We start from the raw sequence: 16684 nt of genomic DNA, 5'->3' as shown, positions 1-16684 counted from the left end.
ATTGCTTTTCAAAACTTTTCTCTCAGAAGGGCCCATTGGAATAGGCATGTCAGTATTGCTTGTGAATCCAGAGAGCTGGTTCAGCTCTAAACAGAGAATGTTTGTACATTATGCTATGTAACATATTATAATATATAATAATATAATATATAGCAATATAAGAGCATGTATACACTACGTAATGTAGACATGCTCTTAGCTTCCTAAGGAGAGGATTTCTTAAAATCATAGAATCGTTTAGGTTCAAAAAGACCTTTAAGATCATCCAGTCCAGCCATTAACCTACACAACCAAATCCACACTAAACCAATCAAGGGTAGACTAGACTAAACCATGTCCCAAAGTGCCATATCTACCCATTTTTTGAACACTTCCAGGGATGGTGACTCCACCACCTCTCTGGGCAGCCTGGTCCAATGCTTGACTACCCTTTCCGTGAAGAAATTTCTCCTAATTTCCAGCCTAAACCTCCCCTGGCACAGCTTGAGCCCATTTCCTCTCGTCCTATCGCTAACTACGTGGGAGAAGAGACCAACACCCACCTCACTACAACCTCCTTTCAGGTAGTTGTAGAGAGTGATAAGGTCTCCCCTCAGCCTCCTCTTCTCCAGGCTAAACAACCCCAGTTCCCTCAGCTGCTCCCCATCAGCCCTGTGCTCCAGACCCTTCACCAGCTTCATTGCCCTTCTCTGAACACGCTCCAGCACCTCAATGTCTTTCTTGTATTGAGGGGCCCAAATCTGGATGCAGTATTCCAGGTGCGGCCTCACCAGCGCCAAGTACAGGGGAACAATCACCTGCCTGCTCCTGCTGGCCACACTATTCCTGACACAAGCCAGGATGCTGTTGGCCTTCTTGGCCACCTGGGCACACTGCTGCCTCATGTTCAGCCAGCTGTCAACCAACACCCCCAGGTCCTTTTCGGCCAGGCAGCTTTCCAGCCGCTCTTCCCCAAGCCTGTGGCATTGCATGGGGTTGTTGTGACCCAAGTGCGGGACCCAGCACTGAGCCTTGTTGAACCTCATACAATTGGCCTTGGCCCATCCATCCAGCCTGTCCAGGTCCCTCTGCAGGGCCATCCTACCCTCGAGCAGATCGACACTCCCACCGAGTTTGGTGTCATCTGCAAACTTAAGCAGGGCACACTCAATCCCCTCATCCAGGTCATCGATAAAGATATTAAACAAGGCTGGCCCCAAAACAGAGCCCTGGGGAACACCGCTCGTGACCGGCTGCCAACTGGACTTAACTCCATTTACAGCTACTCTCTGGGCTCGGCCCCCCAGCCAGTTTTTTACCCAGCAAAGACTACTCCCGTCCAAGCCATGAGCTGCCAGCTTCCCAAGGAGAATATTGTGGGAGATGGTGTCAAAAGCTTTGCTAAAGTGCAGGTAGATGACATCCACAGCCTTTCCATCATCTACCAGGCGGTTCACCAGGTCATAAAAGGAGATCAGGCTGGTCAAGCAGGACCTGCCTTTCATGAACCCATGCTGGCTGGGCCTGATCCCCTGGTTGACCTGCACTTGCCTGTTGAGTTCACTCAAGATGAACCTCTCCATAATCTTTCCCGGCACCGAGGTCAGGCTGACAGGCCTGTAGTTCCCCGGGTCCTCCTTGAGGCCCTTCTTGTAGATGGGCGTCACGTTGGCAAGCCTCCAGTCATCAGGGACCTCCCCTGTTAACCAGGACTGCTGTTACATGATGGAAAGTGGCTTGGCAAGCTCCTCCGCCAGCTCCCTCAGTACTCTTGGGTGGATCCCATCCAGCCCCATAGCCTTGTGAGCATCCAGGTGGCGTAGCAGGTCGTTAACTGCTTCCTCCTGGATGATGAGGACTCCATTCTGCTCCCTGTCCCTGTCTTGCAGCTCAGGGGCCTGAGTACCCTGGGGATGACCGGTCTGGCTGTTAAACACAGAGGCAAAGAAGGCATTAAATATCTCAGCCTTCTTCTTGTCCTCGTGACAATGTTCCCCCCCACATCCAGCAAGGGATGGAGATCCTCCTTGGCTCTCCTTTTATTGCTGATGTACTTGTAAAAGCATTTTTTATTATCTTTTACAACATTGGCCAGATTGAGTTCTAGCTGGGCCTTTGGTTTCCTAATTTCCTCCCTGCATGATCTAACAAGGTCCCTGTACTCCTCCTGAGTTGCCTGCCCCTTCTTCCAAAGGTGGTAGACTCTCCTTTTTTCCCTGAGTCCCCGCAAAAGCTCCTTATTCAGCCAGGCCGGTCATTTTCCCCACCGGTTGGTCTTACGGCAAAAAAATAGATTACTTCAAAAGTTTTCTAAAAGATAATTTGCATGTATTGGCTGCTGGTATATCTAAAAATTGCAGTACATTAGGGTGGTTGACTTTTCTGTTCTGAAGTTTTGCTAATTTGTCCCTATTGTGTTAAATTTAGCAAAATACTGAATCATAATTTCTACGAATTTTACTGCTCCTGGAACAAAGGCCACTGAACCGCTATTCTGAGATCAACTCTAGCATTTTTATTAATGATATGTAAATTTCTTACCTTCCAACCCCCTAGTTCAGTAGCTGATTCTAGGAAGTGTGTAATTTCTGTTAACAATTCAGCCACTTCATTCTTACATTCCTGTAAAAATCTTGAATAATCACCATCTGGTCCTAGTAACTTGTTGCTCCTGATTTTATCAATTTGTCCTGACACCTCAATCTTTGCCAGTGCTGCTGCTCCTCTGTTGTCTGATAAGATTAAGTCTAGGCTATGCAACTCCTCAACAGTATCAATGAAGAAAAATGCTATGAAGAAATTATTTTCCTTTCCTGAAGTGACTTTTTTCAAACTGATCCTTCATGTTTTTTCACAGAACTGATCAGTTTGGTGGACTGAATTTTTATCTGATATACTTACTAATTTTTCTATTTTTTTTTAGGACTGTTGCTACTGGCTGTTTAGTTTCTCCTTTTTATCCCTCTTGATTTTACAAGTACTTCCTCCATATTTATTTATCTATTTTTAATTCAGTGTGCAGTATAGAACAGTTGCCTGTTTTCTCCCCTGTGTTCTACTCCCACTGTTCTCTCAGTTGACTCTTTTCCCCTTATTTGTTGGTTATCAGATCTTCACTGTTACTTCTTCATTCACTTTCCAATTTCACACTATATTATTCTTTCTTTAGCTACCCTTGTCTCCCTTTCTTACTCTGTATTTCACCTTTATTTTTCTACATTACTTTTAAGTGCATGCCAAAGATGAGGGTTAGGGAGACAATTAAATTAAAAGAAGGAAGCGAATAAAATGAAGATGTAAGGAAGTGGAGGGATTGCACTGATTCTCCTCTCCCAGAAAAACCAAGTGCTGTCTGTAAGAAGAAAAAGATGCATTGCAAGATACACTTTACTAGGTTTATTTCCATTGTTTTGTCTTGCTTCATCTTTTTTTTTTTTTAAACTGCTCAGTGCTATTTTAGTGTTACAACAATAACTTATGAATTATTTCCTCCCAAGAATGTTGAATTGTAGTCACTATTTGACCATTAGCGACAATGAAAATTAATATTATACAACAGGAGTTACTGTTTTGTAAACATAAGAATGTTGTGTGTGGTCTTTTGTCTGCCCACCGTTATTGTAGATTGCTTTTATTTATTAAATAAGCAATATGGAGTTATAGTTTTTCATATTGTCTAGACTTACTGCTGTTTATAATAACCATCTGGTGACTGGAGTGCCTTACAAAACAATAGACAAGTAAACCATCACTGTAATTATGATACAGGTTACATCTTGAATACCAGCTATACCAAGTTTTTCATGACAAACTTTTTGCTGACAGCAGAAAATGTAAATTGCTGTTACATAAAAAGTTGCCAATTATTTTGCTTTTCAAACAAAGAGTCAAGCTCTCAGACAAAGTGGTTGGGCAGAATGCCACTAACAGTTGGAAGAATAACGGTTCAAAAAATTGATTTATCTTTTTATAAATAATGGCTACATCCCCAAATGGATTTGTAAATTAATTGCTGTCTTATTGGAATAAAAACCTTCTTCTGTAGACATGATTGATATCATCTGTCTAAGTCCTTGTTCTAGACCCCCCTCCTTCTTGGTTAGTATATCACAGCTGGAGCTTTAATTTACTGATCATATTAACACTGATTAATAACTAACAATAGCTTCTTGCCATGTATCAACAGTCAACCATTACTGAATGGAACTGGGATTGGTCAAACTTGCTGCCAAGTTATTTGGGACTGAATCAGATGACCTTCAGGGTGCTGCTGGCACACAGGTAATAGGATTTTGGCAAATAATAGCACTTCTCTGTTGTCTTTTTTACTTTATAATAGTCAATATACAAAGATTTTACTGGTGAAATTAATAAAATAAATTATACATTTATTTTTAAACATGCAGTTTTAAAATGGAGATACTTACTGTCTAGTGTATTTGATCCATAGAAAGATGGTTTTCAATTCCTGTTTTGAGGAACCTAATACATTCTTTCTGTCTGAGACCTAAATATATGTTGATATCACCCCTAAATAGTGCTTTAGAAAGAAATTAGTAACTTTTGCAAACCTGTACTGGTCAGTGAGATTTCAGCTGAATAGCACAGAACTTAGGGGATGTTTACTTGTGTTGCAAAGAATCTTAAATTCAGCTGGGGACATGACAAGTGTAGCTAGAAATAGAAAGTGTTTCCTTAATAGTTTTTAACTAATGGAACTTACTTTAAGATTTTAACACTTTTTTTACTTGCAAAATTTAACTGCTTAATTGAGAAGCAGAAATATTTAATGCAGAATTAATACTAGTTAAATTCAGAAACTAATTAGTTAAATTCAGAAAATTGTAGGTGGAAAAAATGGGTGTTTTCTAAAATATTTGCCACTTATATACTTGTGAAAACTGGAAAACGTACATGTTGCAAACTAAGAAGTTTAACATTCCCTTCTTAATGCTGAATCCTCCTGATGATATCTAATATGTTCATATCATTCATCTTTTAAACAGAAGTGTTTCTCTATTTAGAAACTAGAGTGACAATTTCAAAAGTGTGTGAATTTGCATGTCAAAAATGGTTTTATGGTTTTTATGTCATTTTCTCAATTTATTGCTAGCAGTTAGTCCTAAACATTTAATTCTTTCTTCATTTCATATATAAAATATTTATACAGTCTGTTTCTAGTAGTCTTTCTTAATTTTTCTATGATTAATTATTTCCCTACCCAAATTGTTATTTCCCAAAATTTTAATGTAATTGCCCAAAAAATGATGCTGGCACAAATGTGCCATTCAGTTCTCCTCTTGAGGTCCTCTGTTGCCCACTACCAGACAGAATATGGGAGTTCATGGACTTTTTGGTCTGTACCACTAGTGTCATTTTTATGTTAAATGGCAGAGACAATTCAGTAGCACATTTTTTTTTTCTTTGATAGTTCTCCTGCTGTTCGCTAACACTTGTCCTTCATTAAAAATGAAGTAGTTTGCCCTTTTAAAGAGATTCTAACAGGAAGTCTTAGACTCAAGCTGGTTCTTGAACTTCCCTTCATGTTGATGTCATCAATATGAGCCAAAGGGAGCAGAGAGGACTGCGGTGATTTGCAGAGGCAACATTTTCTGTGGACATTTCACCTTCTCTGATATCTTGAAACATATTTCATTTTTCTTTTGATCTCTTTATAGAGTTTAGAAGTCATGTATATACCTTCTCTGTCCTTCTGTGTATTTCATGTCTTTGTCGTATCATCTGTTGTTGCATATATTTTTTTTTATTATTTAATAAGTGCCCTAATTGTTGTCATCCTTCCTAATTTGAAAATGTCTCCATTCATTGCCCTTCTACATGATATGGAAATTCTTATCTAGAAGTGACATTATGTAAGCCATTAATGATTAGCTCATGGATTTATTATTTAAACCACCTTACTTTACAGACCAACAGATCATTTAAACCCATTGTGATCATTAAGTACAATTGCTAATCCAGTATCTGCCATAGTGACCAGCATCTCCAACACAGCTTGTCTTTACATGACTTAATTTTTAGCATAGCTGAAGTATGCCTGCTCCTGTTTTCCAGCTGGCTAGACCAGTTCTAGCTGGTCTTCTGGCTACTCAAGTAAACTTTGCAGTGACTCAAGTGAGCTCTATCTTTAGGTGATTCTTCAGGCTCCTTCCTAAAATTGCATAAATCTCAGCCTTACTTGTGCTCAGGAGTTAAGGTTCAAGCTGAATGGGGGTGTGATTATTTTGACCTCCTGTTTATGATGGATCCAGTCTGTCTCCAGTATTTGCCTCCTGAGATGAGTTAAACAAAACTAAGGGCACTACTTGAAAAAAGTCAGAACTATCAGTTTATAAAGTGGAGTGCTATAATACTTTAATTACTCCTTTCTTTAACACATGCTAAAGCTTTCCCTTATCAGTTACTTCTGTGCAGGCAAAAATATTTTTACCTGTTCACAGTGATACTGGGGTCTATTACCTTTTTTTATGTTTAGAGAGAAATACTGTCTATTGCATATGAAGTAAAATAAGTATGCTCTGCTCTCTCTTTGGTGGAAAAAAAGTAAAAATGCTTAGGGGACTCATTTACAAGGGAAATGCTCCCCTAACCTAGTTAATGACTGAGTTAGGTGGGAGGGGGTTACGGGAGCATTGTCCCAGAGCCAGCAAGTGGTAGGCAAATTAATTGGTTGGTGGTTAGGGGAAAGTAAAAGGCTTTTAGGACTGGTTAAAAAGGGAATGAATTGTTGTGTACTACTTATTGTTGGCTCCACTTGAGCATGTGAATCTAATCCACACATTCCTATGATCCTCAAAGTAAAAGTGTTTAGGAAATTTTTCAAATGAAAGGTGTGGATGCTGAATGATTTTATTTTATTTCAAGGTTATCAAATATAGAATGCTATCAGGAAAAGCCTATTAAAGTTGAGCAGTAAGCAGTAACATAGGAAACTTAATGTTCATCTCTCTTTATAGTTCATACCTTTAGAAACTGTAAAGAAGTTTTCCTTACAGGAAGACAAGGGATATATGGATGGATTCCTTTCCTTCCTAGTTTTACTTCTGATTCTATTTTTTACATAAAGTGTGAGCTGCAAGAATAAAAGTTAAACCATACTTTTCAATTATACTTGAAATAATACCTTTTAATAAGCCTGTTAACGTTCAGCTAATTTATAGTATTTGATTTACCCAAGTTTTTAAAAATCTCAAGCATGCTTGTACAGATACATGCTGCTTTTTCGAATCTTGGCACTCACTTGTACATCCTTAGATATTTCAGGACCAAATGTGAGTTCCTTACCTCTAATACATATATTAAGATAAGAAGACCATGTGCTTTTGCTTATTGTTTAATTCATGTGTATCAACTTTTAATCGCTATCCTGCTCATAAAGGAAAAATTGTTATCGTCTGGCTAAATCAGCATGTTGAAACTGTTTCTGCAGTTTATCGTATCAACTACGATCTCATCTCTTTAACTGTCTGGCCACTATCTCTGTGCATATTATCACATTTGAAAATACTTTAGTGACTGTGGTGAGTTGACCCTGGCCAGCAGCTAAGCATCCATATAGCTGGTCACTCACAACCCCCTACAATGGGATGGGAGAGAGAACTGGACGAGCAAAGGTGAGAAAACTCATGGGTTCAGATAAAGACAGTTTAAGAAGTGGAACAAAGCAGTGCATGTAAGCAAAGCAAAATGAGGAATTAATTCACTACTTCCCATTGGCCAGCATGTGTCCAGCTGCTTCCTGGAAAGCAGGGCTCCGTCACGCATAGCGGTTACTTGGCAAGGCAAATGCCATAACCCCAGTGTCCCCCCTTCCTCCTCCTTTCCCCAGCTTTTATTGCTGAGCACAATATTTACATCCCTTTGGTCACTTTGGGTTGGCTGTCCTGGCTGTGCCCCTCCCAACTTCTTGCACACCCCCAACCTAATCGCTGAGGGGGGCAGAGTGGGAAAAAGAAAAGGCCTTGGTGCTGTGCAAGGACTGCTCAGTAGTAACCAAAAAGCTCATGTGTTGTCAACACTGAGGCACAAACCTAAAGCACAGCACCATACATTACCCTTCCTGGTTACGTACTCTCCTTTATACTTATATATAAGTTAAATATTTTCTGATCATTTTTCAGAGAAGTATCTCAGCATCTTGTACATAGTTATAAGATATTAATATTTGGCTGTGTTTTGAGATGTGGCCTTCCTTCTGCAGTTCTACAGGACTTTCAGAATCATTGAATATATTACTATAGAGAATAACTACATTCACTCACTATAATTTTAAGAAACAACTGAGACATTTTTGTAACACATGAAGCCATTCTCCAATATTACAGTAACTCGCTCTTCTGAGGAGGAGCAGCTGGGATTCCTTCCTCTGTGCTTAGGGAAGTTTCACGGTAGCAGTGCAGGGCAATAAGTGGTGATTTGGTTGGAATGATGAGGGGGTGTGCGTGTGAGCAGGAGCACTCTGGGAGCTACAGGAACAGACAGAGAAGAGCTCATGACTGGCAAAGCCAATGACAGTCAGGTAGAAGATCTTAAGAATAGGAAGCATAATCACTTAATGACTGAGAGGGAAATATATTGGCTTACCATAAATGCATCAGGTGAGAAACAGTACCAAGTTAGAAATATTATACAAGTTAAAACCAATATTTGTTCTAGTGGATAAGGACTGCCATGAATAAGGTCTAGACTGGAAATTAGAAGATGGTTTCCAACAGGAAAAACAGTGTAGCTCAAGAAGAGTTTTCCAGAAAGTGTTTGCACAGTGATACGAGCTTAAGTAGTTTTAAGTTGAAACAGGATAGACAAAGTGGTTTACTTCCAGACGTGTTCCGTTGATAAATATTCTCAACTGCCTAGCATCTTCTCAAAGCAGAGTAGAAAACCTGGAATTGTTTATATATTGGCTTTAAGAAAACTATAAAAAATTAATAAGTTTGTTTTTCTACTAAAACTGGATAAAATATTTAGGCTTTCTAGTAACGTTTGCTGCAAAATATACACAAACTCTCACATTCTTTGGACTCCGGAATTTTTCTTAACATAGTCTAGACCGCATTCTTTCTGACAAACTACTGGGCTATTTGCAAGGGAAACTGCTTTTTAAGAAGGTAAAGACTATCCTTGACAGCAGGGTGCTGCCCTAAGATTACGAAGATCTCTTTATGTTGTGGAAGCTGTTCTTGTACCTAGTGTCTCTCTTTTTTGAAATCTTCTTGAGTGTATTGGGTGAGGACTGTCTACTTGCCTTTTGGAAATAAATTTGTTAATATAGTTGTGGCATTTGTTCCCCATACTAGAATTAGGTGATAAAATTATATGTTTTGCCATTGATTAAGCTTAATAAAACTGAAATTAAGTCAAAAATTCTTGTTTAGAATTTTGAATGATTGCAGGGCAAAATCTGCATAGCTCTTGTATATTCTAGTGGATACACAGACACCATCTGTTGGTAATGGTAGCCATATGGTGAACTATTTATAGAAAATGTTTATATTCATTGTGTTGTTGATTATCTAGATATCCAGAAAATGCTCTTTTAAAATCCAATTTATCAACACGCAGAAAAATGTATTACGTAGTTTTGAAATTGAAAAGAATGTGAGCAAACTGCATGTGCTTTGTTGTCTGTGAAAGATTTTTTTATACGACTCTACAAAAGCCCAAGTCTGAGAAATGATTGAAAATACTAAGGTTATGAAAAGGTAGGAAGTTCTGTAACAATTTTCTTCGTAGGAAGGACAATGGTGGAATAGTAGTTACTGTCACAATGCCAAGACAGAAACCATATCTGTGTAGCAGAGGATGCCAGTGTTACGTCTAGTGTACTTTTGGATGTGTCAGTCAGTCCTTCTTCTAAACTGCAGATGCTCCTAGACCTTTGGTATCCAAATTGCTGGATATTGGAAATACATATTGTTGTTACAGCTACAAGTCAACTATTAATGAAGTGTTAGTGAAGAACTGGGATGCCATTAATACTGCAGTAGTCACCACCTGCTTGGTGAGATTACAATGGATGCCCTTATAATGCATGTGAAAACAGCCTTTCTAAAATGCATGGGAGGCTATGAAAGACAGTATCCCATTGTCCCTGTATCAAAAGAAGCAGGTGAAAGGTATTAATCCATTATTGCACATCTCTTGGTTGATCAGAGAGTCAGGTTTAGACCCTAATGCTGGATGTACCAAAAAAAAAGCCACTGGGATTTTGAGGAAAATCTGGTTTTGACCTTTCTGGATAAGCAAGGACCTTTTTCCATAAATGAGTTGGTCAATAACAAGGTATATGTCACATCTGTCAACATAAGGATTATCCTCCATCTGCTTATTCTCTTCTGACATAGCTAATGAAACTGTAGTCTGACCTTAAAGGATCTGTCAGAAGTAGGCTTAGTTTCCTGCCTGGCAGTTTTAAAGCATTGGTGGCAGAATGCAGATTGGTAAACAAGAGGGAAGATGGTACCCTGTATTACATACTGTTTGAATGCCACTCCAGCCACTATTATGTATACAGTTGTAGTATGAATTTCACAAGTAAGTGAGGCTAAAGGTGAGACTTCCCATATGCAGTACACTTTAGACTTCTCTGGTTGTTAGCAGTCTCTCTCTCCTGCAGACATATTGATGAATCCTATGAATAAAACAATATTTTCCAACAACATTCTCCAACAAAAGATGCTAAAAAGGAGGGGACTGCCATATTCCAGTTAACCTTAGTTAATGTGAGCTACTTTTTAATACTTGGAAGTCTTTTATGATAAGGCCTTAGCCTATATAGGATATGGAAATATGTACTTATCAGCCCTCTTTGAAGTAACAACTATAAAATTGGTAACAACTATAAAATTGCTTAAATAAGGTTTCATTCTAATTTGATGCTATTTCTATTGCTCAAACCCTGCCTGTAGAAAAAGTAAAAAAAAAAAAAAAAAGTATTGGCAATTTGGCAATACGTGTTTTGCATTCAAAAATGTATTAAGTACAGCTTATTGGCTAGAGCATAGACCTGTGAGCTAAACCTCATTCTTCTAATAATGACTTACTGCATCTTGGTTTCCCCATTTAAAATTAGGTAACATTTCTCCACATTTTTATGTCCTTTGATAAGCTTCGAGGGAAAAAATGCTAAGTAAATGCAATGTATTAATGTTAATAATGCACTTATGCATTTATTGTTGGATGCATATTTCATTGGTTTTTTTAAAAGTATATATCTTCTCTTCATACCTATGTATTTTTGTGTACTGCAATCACAAATCATTATTTGGAAGAGTGATTCTTTGACATTTTATGTCACTATCTAATTAACCTGGTGATTGGCATCCCATGACCTGGCTGACTTTCCTTAAAAATAGATACTTCCTTTCAGCTCTGTCTTGTGTCCTGTTGCTCACTAAGGATTCTTAAGTGGAGATAATCATGTTTGTCTTCTTACTTGTTGTTTTCTTCTTCCTTTTTCTGAGCCTTTCTGATCCAAGTTTTCATCTTTAATAGATATATAGTGATCATAAGTGTGTACAAAAGCTCTGAATGTGTATTAATGCTTGCAGAGTACTGACTGTCCCAAGTGTACGCACTAGCTTAGCTACTCATCTGTAGGCTTTCTTGCTACATCTACAAAGAAAGAGGTTACAAGACACAAGCCAACAAGCTAAAAGTCTGTTTTGCCCACCAACCCATTGTTTCTTCCTTCTCTTTTTTTTTAGATAAGGGATTTTCAGCAAAGTGCTAGTAATGCAGAGTAATTCAATTTCCATACAGGGATCTCAATGTCTTTGCAAGCTGTAATGAGTTGAGACATGCAAATCCCCTGTAAGGTAGAAGGGGAAAGTATTAATATCAAAGCTAAACAGACGGAAAATCTGGTCCTGCATTTACCTTTAAGGTTTCTTCTACATTGCAAAAATAGTCTGTAGCAAAGCCAAGAGTGGTACCTAGCTCTTTTGACTAAATTTTTAAGATACAAAAGTTAACATACAGTATTTGATCTGTGGGAACTGTTGATGTGTACAGTCCAGGTGGCAACAAAGGGGAGGTGGCTCAGCTTTGTACTTAATTGCTTAGCTAATTTGAATTACCTTGCAGTCTTCTTAGGAAGTGGTAGGCCCATTAGTTTTCCTCCAAAGGAGATAGGGAACAACTGTATGCTTTCTCTTGACTTTGAAACATTTGCTGTTGCTACCACAAAGCAAGTAGTAAGGACTGGTGGCTGCTACTGCACAGATTACAGACCTTTGTAGCTGTAACCCCTATCTCTCCGAGCTACAACTTTCCCACAGCTTCTTGACTTTCTCATGTGGCTTTCTTGGATGAACTTCCTCTGTCCTGCCTGGCTCACCCTGATTCAACAGCTAATTGCTTAAGAAAGGATGGTAAGTCCCAAAGATCTTATTGCCTCTTCCCCAGGCCCAGTTGTCAAAGTCAATATGCCCTTGAAAGTTTTGCAATCGTGATACAGTTTTGAATGTACAGCAGTTGGGCAGTTTCACATGTGCTCTTAATAGGTTCTGTGATGTGAGTAGTCAGTTTAAAACTGCATAGACACGGTGATTTGGGGGTTTCTAATGCTGACTGATAATATGGCCCAGAAAAACTGTTTGTTGGTTGCTTTTTTCCCTCCTGTAAACGTCTTTCTGGGATCTAGCAACAAAATTTAGAGTGGGACAAACAACAAAACAAGAGTGGGACACAAACAACAAAAAAAAAGAGTGGGAAACCATTATGTATCCTGCATCATGTAGCAAAGAGGGAATTCAGAATTGTCATTCTAATAGTTGACACTGGAAAATGTCATTGAAGAAAGCTTTTTTATGTTAGTCTTTAGATTGACAGGTTATGACAAAACTGCATTCATGTTGCTTGAATACATCTTTTGTCTAGTTTTACATGCTTTTTGACTTGTCTAGAAAATGACATATTGAGGTTTTCATTAGCCTTAACCAGGTGTGATTTTCTTTATGGAAGATACCTTGGTAGGACTACAGTTGAAGGCGAATAAACCAGTGAAGCTTAGAAAGGCCGTGGCCCTTCTTCAGATGGTAGCGATGAATTGAAAGACTCATTAATCAACAACCAAGTCACAGGTGTGATGGCTTTCCTGCAAACTGCCAACAGACTGTGAAAGTCACATCCAACACATGAAACTGTTAAACTAGACACATCTATAAACATTCTTAAACTTTTGTCTTTCCATTTTAGTTGAAAAACACAACCCTGGAATGTTTTCATTATTGTTTTGTTTTTTAAAAAAAAACAAAAATATTTGTTGGTTTTCCAAGGAACACTATTCAGTTTAGAAAACAAAAGAAAAACCTGGTACTGTTTTCATCTTTTGCTCATTTTAATACAATAACAAGTTCATGTAAATGGGCACACAGTTTTGATTGCAATGGTAAGTGTAAATAATTTTAATATAAATTTTTGTAGACATAGAATGTGCACAAAAGCTTTAACAGAAAAAAATTAATACAGGGATTTTCTACCTCTAAATGAATGGTCATTTTCTTGATGATTTTCCAGTCCTTTCCTCTAGTACAAAAATTATCTGGAACAAAGATTCAGTTATGCTGTAGTGCTGCAATGTAGACAGTCATAAAATGTTTAAAGTGAAACGATTTAGAAGGTTTTATTATTTAATCAACATGCAGTGGATTTTTCTTCTGCACTGATGGGAAAAGCCCATAATAAAAAGCCAAAGAATGAAATTTCCATGTAATTTTTCCACATTGTTCTTCCTTAAACTCTGTGGATCCCGTGGAATGAAGGGGAGTCTAGTCAGAGGTCTTGCACCTCCCCATTATTTTTTTTTCCCCCAGATTATCCTTAAATTGATATACTCCCTGTAGATGAAAATTAATTTTACTCTGTCAAAGACCAATGAATATGAATTTGCTTGGATTTTTGTATTTGCTAATTCCTTGGTCTCCCTAATTCTCATCTTTTTTTCCAAATATGGATGCTCAAGATAATAAAAATTCTTCTTTAAAATCTGAAGCAGATGAGAGCAGTGTCCCATCTTCATCTGGGATGAGGAATTTCTTTATAGAAGTAGTCTGATCCGTTTCCCTCTTCAGCACATCTGTCTTAGTTTTGAACTTCATTTCTAGAAGTTAATTTTAATTTGCAATCCATATTCTCCACTTCTTTATGCGTGAATTGCCAGTTGCAAAGTTATGTTGGTCTTATTCAATTTAAATCGATGGAACTGTATATGAGTATAATGCCTGCTGGCTCAGCAACACTGTAATGCACACGTAAGGCAAGGAAGCAATGGTGCTGCATTTATTGATGAAGTAATACAGTATTATAATAGTGGTATATCAAAAGTGATATCTGCTTTGCCTTTACGAGGCTCTGTAAGCAGATATACCTGTCTTTAAGATATATCTGTAACAGATTTTATCTGATTACTCAATGTGGTGCTACTGCTTGTTCTTGGAGGGCTTGTTAAAGTATATACAGCTGTCATGTCATGTCACCCGTTTTAGAAAGAACTGTTGTAATTTCATTTTAATGGCAGTGTATTTTAAAACAGGTTTTACTACTGGGATCAGAGAGAAATGTATTTTGTTTCAAGTTTGACCATAGATTATTGCCTATATTGTTGCCCATTAACTTTCTGTTGTTGCTTTAACACAGTAATTAAACACCCCTGCAAAAAAACACCCTCTAGAATAATACAGAAATGATCCCTTTAATTGTACTAATAAAGACTGTGACAGCTGAATTTAAATACAACCAAACTCTTCCCACTAAAGTGTTAATGAAATTAACAATAAAAAAGTATAATGATTTCTCTTGGGATAATTACATGGGTAATTTAACAGCACATTTGGATAAAAACTGAAAGCATTTATGTGATATATAGTTAAACCTCTGTAAATGGTATATAGAAAATCAAAGGCTTTCTTATTGTCTTTCAAGTACAAAAGAAATCTTTAAAAATGTTAAGTAGTAGGTCCTCTTAAAAAGTAAATTTATCTTTCATTTCTCACATATTTTCAACATTGCATTATTTATTGTTTCATATGGAGTGACAGTCTGATCATGCTATTGAAATAGCATTTAATGTACTTACTAGTCTCAAAGTGAATGCATAGGCAATTGGATGTTCTCCTGCAAAGCTCATTGGAAAATGGTTGTTGCATAAGAAATTTTGATGCAGTGTTTTCAGAATTTTAGCAATTAAAAAAATGGTATTTAAATAGTAAATACATTAATTTGTAGAAGAAGGATGTGACAACAACCTTACAGGCATTCTTTTTCAAAAGAAATAAGCCACAATTTCAAATATGAGCTGACTTTCCATTAATGTAGTAATACCATATTAAAGATCTTTGGTACCTTGTAGACTCTTTGCATGCTGGTCATCAGATGCTGTGATTGCGCCATGTACAGAAATGAAGCTAATCTGGTAGATGTTCCTTAATTCCACTTTTTTTTGTTGGGTTTTTTTTTTTTTTTCTTGAGAAAAGATTCTTCTCCAGCATGTCTCTGCTGCACTGATGCAACTGCAATTCACAGAGGGAAAGGTAGTTCTCCTGTAGGCCAGGCACAGGTTATTTATTACTTTCATTAGGTCATAGTCAGCACCTTAAACTCATCTGGAGACCAAGGGGCTTTCATGATGATCACAGAACATCTGATAAGCATATACTCTGTTCATTAAGTGAATTGATGCTTGCTGCAAGTGTCATTTTTCTAGTTGTTTTATATTATAGCCACAAGCTTACACGTGTTCACCAGCTCTCTCCTTCTACAACCCCTGAATGTGGTTTCTGAGAAACAAGCAGAAGCTCCCTACTCAGAATAAATCATACATATGACTCAGGCTGCAGCCAGGCTCATTTTTTCAGATCGAGCCCCAACTCGACTCAACATTAAATGAAGCATCAACCTATATTAAGCAAAGACAAGCAAAAGACACACGATCATGTGTCTTTCAAATATAAATAGCCAGTGCCAACAGAAAATAGTGTGCTTTCCTCTTTCTAATAACCTCCTAAAAAATTCCATGTGTGCCTTGAAGATTAGCAATAACAGAATGACATTTTATGGGATTTGAAATGTGAAACCTCTTCAGGAAAAGGAGTAATTGCAATTACTATCAGACACTGAAAAATTAAACATGTTTTCAAAATTAGATGTATTAGATTTACAGAGAACAGTTCTATTCACTTTTGCCAATACCTGCAAACAGCCTAACCAATGTCTCAAGGAGTGACTGTAGGTGACAGGTACAGCAGCAATTCCCTGGACACTTGTTCTCTGTGTGTCATAAAGAGATCATTGACCTCTGTCTATCTAAATTTCAACCCAAAATTGTCAATAGATCAAAGTGATATATGACGTTCAGATATTTTGAAGTTAGGCTCAAAGACCTTTCTCCACCATCATGCCCAAAACAGGATGGTTTGATACTAACCGATCTGAGTTAACCAGCTTCAGGCTATAACTTTCTGATCAAGAAAGATTCAGTGATAGTCAGCTGGCAAAGGGTACTGCGTTTCTCTGTTATTTTTCTGCCAGGAACCATAGTGGGCCTAGAACAAGTTTTGTGTGATGAGGCTTTCATAGTTCTCATAGTGCCTTCATTATTGGTAAACATTTCTGGTAGAAAATTAACAGATTCTGAGGTCTTAAGACCATGCTTTAGTTTATTTTACAGCAACATAAAGGAGTTGCT

The 16684-nt window shown here is 37.7% G+C and overlaps 1 protein-coding gene across 1 annotated transcript in view; it reads left to right on the top strand.

Annotated features, from left to right (window-relative positions):
- Positions 1–16684, top strand: part of KIAA0825 (KIAA0825 ortholog) — a 238794-nt gene that overhangs the window by 117499 nt on the left and 104611 nt on the right. Inside the window, exon 18 of the mRNA XM_075726885.1 lies at positions 4166–4260. Coding sequence (XP_075583000.1) covers positions 4166–4260 — 95 coding nt within the window. The remainder of the gene's footprint in view (positions 1–4165; positions 4261–16684) is intronic.

This window comes from Pelecanus crispus, chromosome Z (genome assembly GCF_030463565.1).
Source record: "Pelecanus crispus isolate bPelCri1 chromosome Z, bPelCri1.pri, whole genome shotgun sequence".
NCBI lineage: Eukaryota > Metazoa > Chordata > Aves > Pelecaniformes > Pelecanidae > Pelecanus > Pelecanus crispus.
The sequence above is the reverse complement of the archived record's forward strand: the minus strand, read 5'-3'. Positions and strand labels throughout refer to the sequence as shown.